The sequence below is a fragment of the Atheta coriaria genome, unplaced genomic scaffold (genome assembly GCF_025399875.1).
Source record: "Atheta coriaria isolate IRGN ID8LTWV9N9 unplaced genomic scaffold, Caltech_Dcor_3.1 hic_scaffold_5_pilon, whole genome shotgun sequence".
In the NCBI taxonomy this organism is placed as follows: domain Eukaryota; kingdom Metazoa; phylum Arthropoda; class Insecta; order Coleoptera; family Staphylinidae; genus Dalotia; species Dalotia coriaria.
Window position 1 is genome coordinate 8072422 of NW_027045447.1, and position 14707 is coordinate 8087128.

General features: G+C 37.1%; 1 protein-coding gene across 1 annotated transcript; it reads right to left on the reverse strand.

The window, feature by feature from the left end:
• Window positions 1–2285: 2285 nt before the first annotated feature.
• cN-IIIB (cytosolic 5'-nucleotidase IIIB) lies at window positions 2286–4497 on the reverse strand. Its single transcript, XM_065303826.1, has 6 exons — window positions 4030–4497; window positions 3711–3870; window positions 3595–3657; window positions 3405–3534; window positions 3106–3339; window positions 2286–3036 (listed from the first exon to the last, which is right to left on the reverse strand). Exons 1-6 carry the CDS (start codon window positions 4232–4234, stop codon window positions 2857–2859), a joined length of 972 nt encoding a protein of 323 aa, XP_065159898.1. The 5' UTR covers window positions 4235–4497; the 3' UTR covers window positions 2286–2856.
• Between the last annotated feature and the right edge of the window lie 10210 nt (window positions 4498–14707).

The following is a 14707-nucleotide window of genomic DNA, read 5'->3' on the forward strand; positions in this document are numbered from 1 at the left end:
TTTTTAATTTTTTTAAATGCAAATAATTAACTAAAAAATGGTGGAGGCGCCAAACATTTAAATTAGTATTTAATTTTTTTCTTAAAATCTAACCATTGTATAGAGGACCTCTTAATTACTTTATTTATCAATCTTGCTACCTAATTGCTTTTATAGTTTACCCTCAATACACTCCGAAATTACAACGTGTACTTGCAGTGTGACTCAAAAATCGATTATCTCAGAAACTAATAAAGATAATCATGAACGGAAAACTGCATTGCATTCAGCAGACAATTCTACATATGACAAGATTTTAAAACTTGAATTTTTTTCCCGAAAAAATTGATTTTCCGACGCGATTTTCTCGAAAACCATAAAAGTTACAAACAAACTTTTTGCATATTCTTCATGCCCTTAGAAGAATCTATAAAATGGCAGATTTAGTTTTTTGATACTAAGAAGTTGACAAAAACCGACCAAAAGTAGTCAAGAGGTTACACTTGACTACTTTTTGGCCTAAAAATTATTTTTTATGCTAGAAGAAAATGGAAAACGCAATTCTATAAGGAATTATAAGGGGATGAAAGATATCGAATCAGTTTTTTGATAACATCAATATTTCGGAAAAATCAGGTGAAAATCGAAACGGTTAAATTTGAACCCCCTCTCTGATTTTCACGAAACTTTCTAATCAGTAGTAGAATGATGCCAGGAATCCATTTTTGCTATTTTTGTTTCGATATCATAATTAGTTCTTGAGATAATGACCAATGTCAATAATTACATAACTAGAGAAAACTTAAAATTTTAAAGTGGTAAATGATGTAAAATTATCCTCTGAGTATTAAACTGAAAACCGTTTTTCTCTAACGTCAGTGGTTCACAAGAAAATTGCAAAAAACTGGATTGTTAATTTTCTCCATCAGTTCTTAATAAAAATTAAAAATTTGAAATTTAATTATTTTATTGCAGAAGATTGAAGAGATGTGATTTTGATTACTTTATCTAAGTAATCTTTTCTTATCAGATCAATAGATCAGGCAGTAATCAACAAATATTGTCAGGTATTGTACATTAATATATGTGACTTTCAATCGACAATCAAAATGTTTTATAGCTTGTCCTGTAAAGAATCCTTCCACAATTAAGAATCTGAAATAATTTTTTTCCTAACCCTTTTGGTTCAAAAGTTATTGACGTTTAAATTTATTGTTTTGATTTTGACAAAAAATAATTAAAGATTAAAGTTGGTCTCTGTCTCGGCACAGGGATTATTTTGATAAAAAAGTTTGGCCCTGCTGTTCGAGGAAAAAAAATTTAAGAAAAAAGTTCGACCCTGTTGTTCGAGGGAAAAATTTTTAACAAAAAAGTTCGGCCCTGTTGTTCGATCGAAAAATTTTTAACAAGATAAGTTCGGCCCTGTTGTTCGACCGAAAATAATTTTAAAAAATTCAAAATAACCGCTGTCCTTCAACCAAATAACCGAAATAAATAGCAATGTTCAAGAGACATTTTAGGGCTCTTGCAAAGGGTTTAGGGCTCCGAAATTTACTCAGGTTATAAAAGGACTCTTTAACTATCGGATGTCATTGAAAAACCGTCAATTTTTCCACTGGTTCAAGAGATACAGCTGGTTTTTCCCCTCTGGTTTTAGAATTATATGATAAATATCAATTTATGACGGGCATTTTAAGGCCCTTCCTGAGGGTTTAGAGGATCAAAAAGGTATACGCATTATAAAAAGACTCTTTAACTTAAATATGGCGGTAAGATAATTGAATTTGTTCCATTAGTAATAGAAATACAGGGTGTTTTCTAAGCCAACTTTTGGATACTGTTATATGGATTTTAAAGCTCATTTTAGGGCACTTCTAAAGGGTTTAGAAAGTGGGCATAAATGTATGTTGTAGAAGGTCTCACGAACTAATTTTTGCAATTTAAAATCCTAAAATTGCTCCATTAGTTTACGAAATATTGGATGTTTTCTAAATAAAGTCCCAAAATTTTGAAGAAATTAGTTATTTTAGATGTCACTTTAAGGCCCTTTCTAAGGGTTTATGAGGTGGAGAGGCAATGGATGTTGTAAAAGGTTTATCCACCTTTGTTATAACATTAAGAAAACCGCAATTAGACTCATGGTTCGACTGATACAGGGTGTTTTCCGGAACTTTTTCTTAGAAAATTTGAAAAACAGGTATTTCCTGCCTGAATTTAAGGATTATGGGATGAAAAGGGTGTATATAATGTTCAAATAATGGTTCAGGAGATTTAGACAGAAATCTACAAGTTTGTAATAATAAAAAATCATTTTATTTGTATATTATCGACATACCAATACAATTCAAACAATCAGAAAGAAATTAACACTTATTTCGTCTACATTTCACGTGACAGCTGAGATTAAATCATTTTCTTTACAAATTAGGGTCATTTGGATGACATTTAACAAAATAATTTGTCTCTGAGCACATCTATTGAATAATAATGCAAGATTTGTAATAAATTATGACTATGCTATAAATCTGGAGTATAAAGCGCCTATTAACTCTTCTTTATGATATAAATAAGAAAACAATTCACTTAACACTTAAAAGTAAAAACTAATTAGCATTTTGAACAATATGTTGTACTATGTAAATTCTTCGGAAAAATTCTTAGAAATTCAGTAAAGTTTATAAATAACTCTAGAACTAGAATATCAGTATTAGCCCAAATAGACATTCCTTAATTTTCCGACAAGTGTAAAATGTTTAACAAATTGTACACCATAGAAAATTTCAACTTTGAACAGGTCTCAAAAAATAAATTAAACAGGAATGATTTTCGCAAGGCCACAAAAATGATACCGATAACAACAAACAGGTAGAAAAATATTTATTTCGTTGCCACTGAGCTAGCGTCCGTTGGTTGGTCTGCACTTGCTCGATTATTTTGTGTGTTTAGAGGCTGGTCGCTCTCGATTAACTTCAGAATGTTTAATAGTACGTTCATACTCTGGTCGTCTTCCAGCACAATGTCGAAGTGTTCTTGATAAGCAGGCAAATTAGCTGCAGCCTTTAAAAATGAAAAACAGAAAAATCAAATTAATTCAAATTACAGTACATTTTCCATGATTTTACTAACATGATCATAGAGGAATCCTATTTTGAGTATTGCGTCACTATTTGATAAACCTTCGGCCATTCCCGCATCGCCTATTGAGTCTCCTATGACTATCACGTTGGTCCTGTCAGCGATTACTGGGTAGTATGAGGTTCCCACCAAAGCCAATTGATTCTTGTTAAAAACATTGATCATTTTCCCGTTGAATCCTTCAATTTTTCCATCATCGTTCCTCTTGAGAAAATTTGAAACAACCTACAAATGATATTTACATTGAAATTATATTCGTTTAATTAATATTTAAATCTTAAGTATTTTACCTTAACATTTGGCATGAGAACATTGAAATGCATCAAAACAGCAACTACAACGTCGCCGATTCCTGCTGAAAAGACTAGTAAGGGGATGTCATTTTTTTGTAAATGTTGAAACATTTCAATTGCGTTATCCCTTTAAAAATAATAAAAATAATTGATAGATTATTTTAAAAGATTAGTTTGCTCTGTTTACCTCAAAGACATGGAAACTTCCGTAACCACCTCCTCCAAGTCGGCATCACTGACTGAAAGTCCACTAAAAGATATTACGTCTTACAAGAAAACAAATAAAAACAATTTTATACATACACTAAAAGTTTTTCTGATAGATTCCACCATTCCTCCATGAGAGCTTTCTTCTCTGGGAACGGAATAGCAGGATTCACCTCAATAGGCAAATATTTTTCTGTGAGTCGTCTATCGTCATCCATATATGTGGGTGGTAAAGATTTGCATCGTGCAAAAATTCCTTAAAATTCATAATTTAAATTTTAAAATTCAAAAGTACATAAATTTATAATAACTATATGCAACCCAATATACTCCGCATGATGGCGGGATGATAAACATGTTACGTAACATCTGATATCGACGTAAACAAAGTCAGAGGTTAAGCCTACCAACTCACCAAAGCTGCTAACGTGCGTCTTGCCATTTTCGTGCTGTTTGGTAATGGTGCGATCGAAGTCGGAAACGACCAGCAGTCGTGGGCAGCCGCCGCGCACCAGCTGTGCAATGAGTGCGTTGACGCGTTGTGCATCTTTGATGTGACAGCGAGACGTCGACGAGAACGGCTTGTCTAAGCCTAGCTCGCGCACATAGTCGCGATGCATGACTGTATGGAATTGGGCGATGGCGGGAGCGTCGGGGTGGTTGTGCTAGCGCTGGTGGTGAGCAGGGTGGTAAGCAGCTGGCGGCACGCAAATTTTGCCCGATGCATTCAACGAGCGCTCGGCGGCGGCGACGAGAGCGACCAGCTACGGCGTGCGAGGCGAACGTGGTCGAAGGTCGTGCACGCTTGGCAGATCGACGAAGGTAGCGACATCTCGAAATCGCGCTTTGTATTTATACGTTTCGACTCCCACCGCCAACTTTTGTTTGGCGCGAGGCGCCCGCGAACTTTGGAGCGGCTGGAAATTTACAAAAATTTAATTGCGTAGAACAAACTGACCGCAATCAGACAAAAGAACACGATATTATACTCTGTGTTCACACGGTACACAGTGATACCGAATTTTATCGCATTTTTACGGTAATTAAAGCAAGTTGCTAGGTAAAATAATTATAAATCATAGAAAAAATTAAGATATACTAAACATGTGCGTGGAATATTCGAAAATCAAAGGTCAGTAGTCCCAATCGTATCATATTTAATTATTGATTTCATACGTTATCAAAAATTACACATAACTAAGCAACTTGTAGGCATCTCGTGTTCCTGAAACGTTTTTAGCGCACAAAAAAACACGAAAAATATTTTAGCCTAAAACCTGTTTATCTTTATTTTATTTCACTTTGGTTTCGCGAGCTTTCGAGCTTTTGAGCTTGCGATCTCTAAGCCTCGATGCTTTGACGCATTGCGAGCGAATTCGACCCCCTCCGCTAAAGAAATATTTATGTGTATCGAAATCCTAAGTTATGGACAGGATTTAAACCCAAAGTTTCAAGCTTTGCACTTTGGCCCGCAACAAAAAAGGCGAAAAGAAAGCGATATTAATAAAAATTCCTTCGTGAAATTTAATTTTAATACCTCTCCAAGGGTTGAAAACGTCGAAATACGCAATTTTCAAGCTTAAAACGCTAAAGAATGCGCACTGGTGGTGGTGCACGACGACACGAAGGGATGAGAGTGCGGATGCGTTCCTGGGGAGCGCGAGAGTGCGCGCGTGAAGGGCGCAAGGTGTCGCCTAAGACGCTACATTCACACGCCGGATTGTGCGGATTGATGATAAGCCACCCGGAAACTGAACAACGCGTCTCGCGCCCCGGATCTGCCTGGCGCATATAGGGGTGGTTCAGCCACCTTCCGAACCCTCGTTCCTCTTACTTTGCTGGTCGCAGAGAGTGAGCAGCCGTGAATAGCAGTGACAGTGCAACACGTTTGTGCTTAGTTAGGAAGCAGCTCTCTAAGGAGAGCAGCGCGCACGTAACCCCTTAAGGATGGCGGGACCTGCGTAGGTCGGAGGGTGAAGGACAAGCAACAAACAACTTAGGGGTTGCAGCGGCGTTCGAAAATTTGAAGAAGATTTAGATCTTACATTGTAATCTGATCAGATCTATTTCGACTTAGAATGAGGTACAAGGACACTCATTTCATGCTAATTTACATCCGCTGCAAATGTGAGTCATCGGAGAAATAGTTTTTAATGGATTTTCGAGCTTAAAGTGAAATTAATCACCGGACAGAATTAAATATTGAACTAAACTAAATCAAGAATTGCACTCGTCAAATAGAAAAGATAATTATTTGTGCGAATGCAGGAAGCAAAAGATGAGAATCATAAAATCGTGCAGAAGGAGAGCTTAAGAGGAAGCAGCAGTCGGGAGTCGGGCAAAGCAAGCGTCTAATTACCTCTCTCGAGATTCATTAATCACAACTTTGCGTAATTAGATTCGCGGCGCGAGATGAAGTGGAACGAGACGAGTTTTCTAAGGACCTGGAACTTTCTCCCACTTCTTTGGTTCCTACGGTGACAAAGGCTAAGAATTTCGTAGGAATTTTATTCATCATGTATGATGTTTATGTTTAATCGTGTGTGAATATAAAAAAACAAAATTGTTTGATTTTCTAAAAAAATTTTTTGTCAGTACAATTTTAAAGTAGGTTTAAAGGACCACATATACTCAAAAAAAACAGGAAAAAAGTCTGAAGCGCGCGCAGCAAGCGAGTAACAACGTTCATTAGCGGAGCACTTGAAATTTATCTTGTTAAAGTTCAGTAATTACCGACTTGCAGCAACGACGGTGCAACGTGCAGAGTGCGCGCCGGCATCTCCTAACATTATCTTGTTTTCGGGGTGCGCGCCCCGCCGCCGTCGAGAAAAGAAGACGCAAATGGGAGAACAAGAAGATAACGAAGGCGGAAGTTGTCGGCTTGAGCGCCGCCGTAATAAAGTGTACTTTTACGAGCCGGGCGATGCACAATTTGCCATAGTTAGCGCAATTTGCAATTTGAGGTGAGGGCCACACACCGGAACTTCCCCGGGCGCAGCCGAAACTCATGTGCAAACATACGAGTTGTAAGTCAAGTACTCGTAGAACAACAATTACAATAAATTCCATTCAAATCAGCGATATTTATATATTTATTATTAAAATCTCACAGCAATAATAATGCGGCGGCGCGTAAAATTTAATTAACGATGTTAATTTGTCAGCTGAATAATTCATGTGCTCGCGAGACGATAAATTAGGAAAATTGAATGTCTAATGTTGTCGATAAGCCGCGTCGTGAATCAGACGCGAATAAATAATGAATGCGCATTGAAATACGCGAACACAGTGCGCATTGAGCGCATTCAGGGAAAATTGGAATATTAATAAATCGCGCGCGCCGCCTGCCTGCGAGGTATTTTAAGAGTGTCTATTGTGTTTTCTAATAAATACCTGCGACGGTGCTGCAGGGTCGTCGGCGTTGGGGAAATGCGAGCGCCGCGTATTGATAAAGCGTCCGTCGATTGATAAGGGAGTGCGGCGCGCGAATACACCGAATGGCGTCGAGGGAAGAATGCGCTGTCGATCGGAATCGATTCCAATCTTATTCCACCAACTAAATGAAAATTTTCATGAAAAACCGGACAAAAAGGCACGAAATCAAGCAATATTTTCGGTTAATTTCACGATACGTAGTCATATATACAAAAAATCAACAAAAAATGAATTAATAAATATGGAATTTATTTTTACTTTTATGTTTAAGACTTAATAAGTACCTATTGATTTCATGAATAAGATTCAAAATTTTATTATAATACAATAAGAAGTGCTAATAATGCTTTTTAACGCCATCTAGGATTTAATTATATAACTATAACTATCATAAAATCTCCATATTAACTTTCATCCCTTATTTAACACCCTTGAAATCACAATTTTCTATATTTTGATACTTACTCTGCTATTCGGTACACAGATTAATCTAAAAAATCATAAATCATCAAAATCTGTCTAGTTGTTCTTGAGTTATAAGCGTTGTAACTAACAAAATTTTGTTTATATAGATTTTGTGTAATTTACATGAACTCCATGTATAAATATATATTTATTTTAATGAACAGAAAGTAAAAATCCAATAAATGATCTTAGGCTACAAAAAATTGCATTGATAATGCCCTAAAGGACTTACTTTTTAATTATTTCCGCCAATACTTTATCTGATAAACGAAAAATCCCATTAGTTAATATAAAAAACGCTGAAAAAATCTTAAAATATTTACAGCGTCCTGAAACATTGCACATAATCCTTTTCGTACACTCATCGCGCACGTAATTAAACATTAAACACTAAATTAATGAGCAACAAAAGCTGTTAAAACTGTTTTTCCTGCACAAAGAGCGCCGCAAGGCGGAAAACTCCCGCGCGCCGGATGCGTGCGGATGCAAGGCTGCTGGATGAAAGAAAACCGCAAATTATTTCCACTCTTTCCACGTGTTTTTGCATATCCTCACATTGTAAAAACACACAACCACTTCCACTCTATACATATACGATAGTATAGTATAGAAATTGTGCTTTCCGGAAGTTGTCAGAGAAGGCAACGGAAAACGAGAATGAAAACATAAAACATAAAGCATAAAATATAAAGTATTGCTGATGTTTTAATAAAGTTGTTACGCAACGTCGTTTTCGCGTCGTTTTCATAAAGAAGGCCGAAATGTTTTCCGGGAAGCACACACATCCCGGCGAATGCGAGAAGGTGTGAGGATGTAAATTTCTTAAAATATGGCCGCGCTGCATGCGCGCCTACAAATTCTCCACTTTACACTCACACTCGACTTCATTCCGCTTCATTTTGTGTTTGTTCCCGGCGCGATCGTGGCTTCCAAGCACATGGGGTGGGCAAATGGTTTAATATTTTAATATTTTACGTAAACGGTTGCGGCGCGTGAACGATGGCGCCCGTCGTAACGAAGAGGATGACTAAGGAAAAGTGCAAAGTGCGGAATTTGAATGTCTTGAGGAAGATGTTGGGCGTTATATAGGTGTAATCTTGTAACATCATCGTTTCATGAATTGGTAATGTAATTTTCGCACGGTTTCCTTCGACATCACACATTCACATCTTCACTTTCGAAGAAGAACAATCTTACGCGTACTTTTAGTTATATAGTCATCATCTACAACATAACCTATAACGACGATTTTTGAAGCAAAAACTTCTTTAGAATCGTTGTGATTTCAAAATTAACGAAACGACACTAAAAAGAGACAAACGTATTCGTTTATATGGTTTAGCCTGCACGAGAATAAGAGAACACAAATATACAATGCTTCCTATTATCTTCGTTTCCTCTTTGTGCGATGCGATATACTCTAATAACGTTCTTCAAGTATGTCAAAAACTAATGCCGATAAGTCTCGTGAATATTAGCAGAAAAATATTAAATAACTTGTACATTTCATTCCAATATTAAATAAATAAACCCTTAAATTATCCCACTCCTGATACTACATTGGTCTCATTCTCTCGCAGTGATTCTCACACATGATTTTTTTTACAATTGCGAATATCTCATAAACTAAAAGAGATAGAAAAGAACAAATCGCAGAATCTTAATCTACGACCAATTTTCTATCAAATGTGCTAGTAAATTGGGAATCTAATAGATACAATTTTAATTCATAATAAAAAAATGCTTGATATTTTTTGTCGACGATTTTCGATAATTAATATCTCTTAAACTAAAAGAGATAGCAACCTTATATTTCCAATAGTAAAAGGTCAAAAAACGCCACTAAAAGTACCAAAAAGTGATATTTTTCAAATTTTGGGCATTTTATTTAATCGCGAATATCTCGTAAACTAAGAGAGATAAATAGGATCTTATCGCAGCGTTTTAATCTATGGACTATTCTCTATAAGATAGGATAGTTAAAACGGAAATCTGAGAGATGAAATTTTAATTCTTAAGAAAAAATTGCCAAGGGGGGGGTGCTTGATACTTTTTTTCGACGATTTTTGATAATTATTATCTCTTAAACAAAAAGAGATAGCAACCAACAAATTGCTGATTATGAAAGATTGGAAAATTCTCTATCAGATAAAAATATAAAATAATTATATTTCCAATAGTAAAAGGTCAAAAAACGCCACTAAAAGTACTAAAAAGTGACATTTTTCAATTTTTGGCCATTTTATTCAATCGCGAATATCTCGTAAACTAAAAGAGATAATTAAGACCTTGTCGCAGCATCTTAATCTACGGACTATTTTCTATAAGATAGGATAGTTAAAACGGAAATCTAAGGGATGAAATTTTCAATCTTAAGAAAAAATTGCCAAGGGGGGGTGCTTGATAATAATTAACGACGATTTTCGATAATTCATATCTCTTGAACTAAAAGAGATAGCAACCTACGAATTACTGATTATGAAAGATTGAAAGATTCTCTATCAGATTAAAATATAAAATAATTATATTTCCAATAGCAAAAGGTCAAAAAACGCCACTAAAAGTACTAAAAAGTGACATTTTTCAATTTTTGGCCATTTTATTCAATCGAATATCTCGTAAACTAAAAGAGATAATTAAGATCCCGTCGCAGCGTCTTCATCTACGGACTATTCTCTATAATATAGAAAATAATGAGAAGAAATTGGCAAGGAAGGGTGCTTATTATTAATATTAATATTATAATAAATAAAGTCATTAATTATCTCACTCCGAATACTATTTTCGTTGGATTGTCTTTCAGTGCAGTGTTCTGACGGTTTCATTTCTACCGCGTCTGAACTGCACACATTTTTATTTTCGGTTATGTTATTCACAAATAAAATAAAATTTATTTGTTTGATGTTAAAGCAGATTTTATCGTTGAGGACACTCAAAACTTAACAACAATCCTTTTTTAAGGATTCGCTTTGATCTGTTTAGCTTTGTGCCCTGCGCCCTCTTGAAGTTGAACTATGCAACATTCATTTCTGATTTAATAGAAATTATTTCGCAAATATTCTGTTGCTTGCTTATTTCGCGCATAAGAGGCAGACACGCAATTAAAGATAAGTGTTGTCGAAAATTATTGCGCAAAGTTATCTGTTCCGTAATTAATTAAGCGCGCTTGTAATTTTCGAAACACATAATTCATACATTTCTGAATTATTACGATTGCGATTTATTTTTTCGGATTTTTTATATTTTTTTCTGTGTCACACGATGTGAACTAATGAAAAATGTAAGGATATCCGGTGTGGCGGGGCAGGGAAAAAGCGAAACATCCGGAATGCGAATTAAGCGGTTTTCGCTCGCCGGCCGTGCATAATCCGGTCGTCTTTTTGGCGCTTTTCGTGCAGAGCTTCGCCACAATTTCCACGCCGCAAAAAGCGGCAAAAACCCCAAGCCCGCGCGCTCCTAATTTATACATTCGAGTACTTTTATTATAATTGCGTCGTTTGCTGTTTTATATTTTACGCTTTGTTGCGTCATTTCGTCCGCTCGCACCGCGCCGCTTCATAAATAACACGAATTAAAATTAGTTGCTTCAAGTGAGAGGAGACCACACAACCACTCACAAAACAAAAATGTCCACAGCTGAAAACTCTGCATTCTGACTTTTGCAGATGATAAATTTATTTCGGTAAAAATTTCTACGTGCGCGCCTAATTCGATAATTTTCTGACAATTAATTTACGTTGACGTTTTAATTGACTTCTTGCAATTGCTAGCGAAAAGGGTAGTAAGGGTGATGCAATGAGGCGCAAGTCCTGGCGGTACGATTTTCAGCGATTTTCGACGGCCAGGAATTTGCTCTTTGTTAGCATCGGTGCGAAACAGACGGAAAAGGGTGAGAACCCTTTAAATGCACCAAATTCAGCGCCCCTTCCACTCAATGCGCACCTCACAGCAATTAAAAAGTGTGATTTATACATTTTAATCAAGCAGCGTATAAACTCCACTAAATATATCAAGATTTTCATTTGCATCTGAATATAGGCAACACATTGTGCGCGAAAATTCATTTTGGGTTGCCTATAATAGAAATAAATCGAAATTATCCGAATCAATATCAAGATTATTTCATTTGTTTAAGATTTGTTAATATCATTTGAATGAACTGGCGTTGAAAGTGAAACCAAGGGCGGAATACGCCGAGGGTGAAAATCTAATTATCAGAGAATAAGCGCGAAACAATAAACCGCAAAACGAAGCAGCTAACGGGGTGATTTATGAAAACGAGCGCATTTGCACCCTACAATCCTACAAGGATAACTAACTATTCCTCTATTCCCGGAGTTGAACATACAATAAGGGGTGTGCTACCCCTTTTACAAATCAAATAAAAAATTTGATAAAAATGAATTATTTTCATTTTTATAAAAAAGAATCACAAAACATAACCTATTATTTAAAATTATTTAATTTTTGGGTTTTTCATGATCTTCCCGCTCATCCAGATTTTCCGTTCCTTTCGGTGCTCAGCCAGCAAAGTTTAATTAAATTTTAGCTCTGATTATATGCGAAAATACGGCTACCGCGCATCGGCTGGTTGGAAAACCAGCGTAGACGTCGCCGCCGTCGCCGCCACCGGTAGCTGCGGCTGTGGGGGCGGTGGAAGCCGCGCGGATATTCATTTACGACGCTCTCCCGACCCTCACCTCTACCATCAACGATGGTAGACGCGTCTATTGCGGTGAGTGGGATAAATGGAAAACTTGCGTCCTGCACAAGGACTCTAGGACTTGCACACGCCCTCCGTTAAGACGGAACGAAGGAGGCGGCAAAATAAGCGATTTTAATAGCCCCCAAACGTTCCCGAATTTGCAAATTCCGAAGAAATTAGCGAAGAATCCCTTCGAAACCGGCGAGAAATACGTGATCTTCCAGGACCTTTCAGGTGCGTGGAGGGGGGTAGAGTTGAAATAGCCCACTATTGAAACTCGCGAAGAAAATGAATGGAATGAATGAAATCTGCTCCAATTTCGAGCCTTTGAAGGCTTTGAACCGCCCGGATTGCATCCTTAAGGAAGTTTTTATGGAATGGAAGACGATTATACCGACAAATATTGCCGCTTCGTGGCTGGGTGAGGTTGATTAGACGTGCACTTGATTAAATTCAATCTTTGAGGAAGAGGTTTTATTTTTGGGCCAAGTTTTACTTTCATTGGGTGATTACAAAATCTAATAAGAGAGCCGAAAGCGTTGAAAAGAGGAATTCATTACGTCCTGAATGGATGATAAAATATTTCACAAACATAACCAAATTAAAATCTTAACTGTAGGCAACACATTATACATTTTGTGTGCATTTTGTGTTGCCTACGTAATTTTTTTCCATGCGCGCAGTAATCAAATCCGTAAAGCACGTGTACTCGTGCTGAAAGTTGAATATAAAACTAAGATTCCAGTTGTGAGCGCTGTGAATGTTGTGAACGTCAAACGTGCAACAACTTCTGCAGTTGCATGTCGAGCGCATTGAAAAAAATCCCCGCGCGGATAAAGGACGGCGCAAAAAAGTCGGGAAAAAATTTCCGCGACGTGGGCAACGAAGTGCCCACTTGAATATTTTATGCCGAAACTACACTTTACTGCGCATTTGCCACTACAAATGCGGCGCGAATGCGATTCGAACAAATCCGGGGAAAAATCCAGGACGAGGTATAACATGCACTTTAGCGCAACCAAAACCGACGCTAAAGCGAAAGCCAGTCGAGTGCGCGATGGGAAACTTCACAAAACAAGCACAAACAAGCGAGAAATTAAAATTTCACATTTTTAAATTACATTCACGCATTCAAAACTCATAAATAACGATATATAATAAAATGTTTCACAATTCATCGAATTCCGTGAGTTATTCCACGTCAAAATCAGAATTTGAACGTTCCATGTATTAATTCATTATCCACTCGTGTTTTGTCCACCAGTTTATCATGCCACCAGCAGCGTACGACTTGCAGGACAACAACTTCTCCTGTTCGGACGGGGGACGATAGCCGTGATAGTCCGGCGGGACATAACTTTCGTGCACTTTCCTGCCAACTATGCCCTCAACTACACCGACTGCATATTAATTATTTCCCTCCAAGTGGACACGACATCAAGTGCAAAATACACCAACCCAACCCCATAGCCATATACAAACGTCTACACGCGATAAGGAATTTGATTTGATTTCGTTTAATTAAGCCTGATACAAGCATCGTGTACGTTGGGTTGCGTCGGATGCATTTTGATTTTAGGTTAGTTCATATTAACTCGGGGAGTTTGCCGTCTCAAGGACCTGCTTAGAAGTAGATGTATGCTAGGTACTTGAATCCTTGTCAAGGGTGCACGTCTTATTAACTAAGTAACTGCGCGTAATAAAGCTGCAAAATTACGCCGGCAATTTTATTGCACTTCTTTGAATCCGGCTTCATCTTCTCCTGCAGGTTACACTTACTTAGTGTAGTCCGCAGCGTGATTAAATGCGGTTGGGGTAAATATTGCGTATCGTAAACAGAGCAGGATAACGAGTAATTACACGTAATAACAGCTTTATTACGAGCAGTTAAACGCACATGAAACAGACTTTAAAATACAATTTAGTTAAATTTCACAACTTCGTCGAAATTAAATTAATCATTTTACTGGTGATATTCTGTTAAATTCAGCTGCGATTTCTAATTATTTCGTGTAATTTTCTTTTTATTTCTTGTTATTACTTGTTGTTGTTGTTTGCTGATTGTTTTCTTTTTATGCAAGGATATTTTTTTGTCTCTGCAAGGATAAAATCCCCGGTTTTGCCTCGTGTGGCGCGCGTGTGCCTTCTGGCAATTATCCGTTTGGATTTTCATGCATTTCAATGAGCCGGATTGCGATTGGAATTAAAATACTAATTAAAACTTTTTTCATCCGGTGATGCCGTGCTGTGTGCGAGTTTGTTAGTGTGCGAATGCAGGCGGCGGCAGCGGTGGGCGGCAATTAGCAACGTCGCGCACTTGAAACTTTTAATTTTTAAATTTAAGTTTGGATTTCCACAAATGCAAACCAAACCGAACTCGCTCTCTTCTCCCGGCTCAGGGAAAAAACGCAGTCGCTCGTTTCTATTTCAATTTAAACTCAAGTTGTAGATTATATAAGTACGTTCTTGTGTTGTTGTTTATTCGGGA

What these genes read in the sequence shown, in the direction of transcription:
- cN-IIIB (XM_065303826.1), bottom strand. Translation starts at nt 4,234, where the DNA reads ATGCATCGCGACTATGTGCGCGAGCTAGGCTTAGACAAGCCGTTCTCG. An exon ending in GACGCACGTTAGCAGCTTTG is followed by an intron (nt 3,871 to 4,029) that starts GTGAGTTGGTAG and finishes ATGAATTTTAAG; the next exon opens with GAATTTTTGCACGATGCAAA. An exon ending in GAAGTTTCCATGTCTTTGAG is followed by an intron (nt 3,535 to 3,594) that starts GTAAACAGAGCA and finishes TTATTTTTAAAG; the next exon opens with GGATAACGCAATTGAAATGT.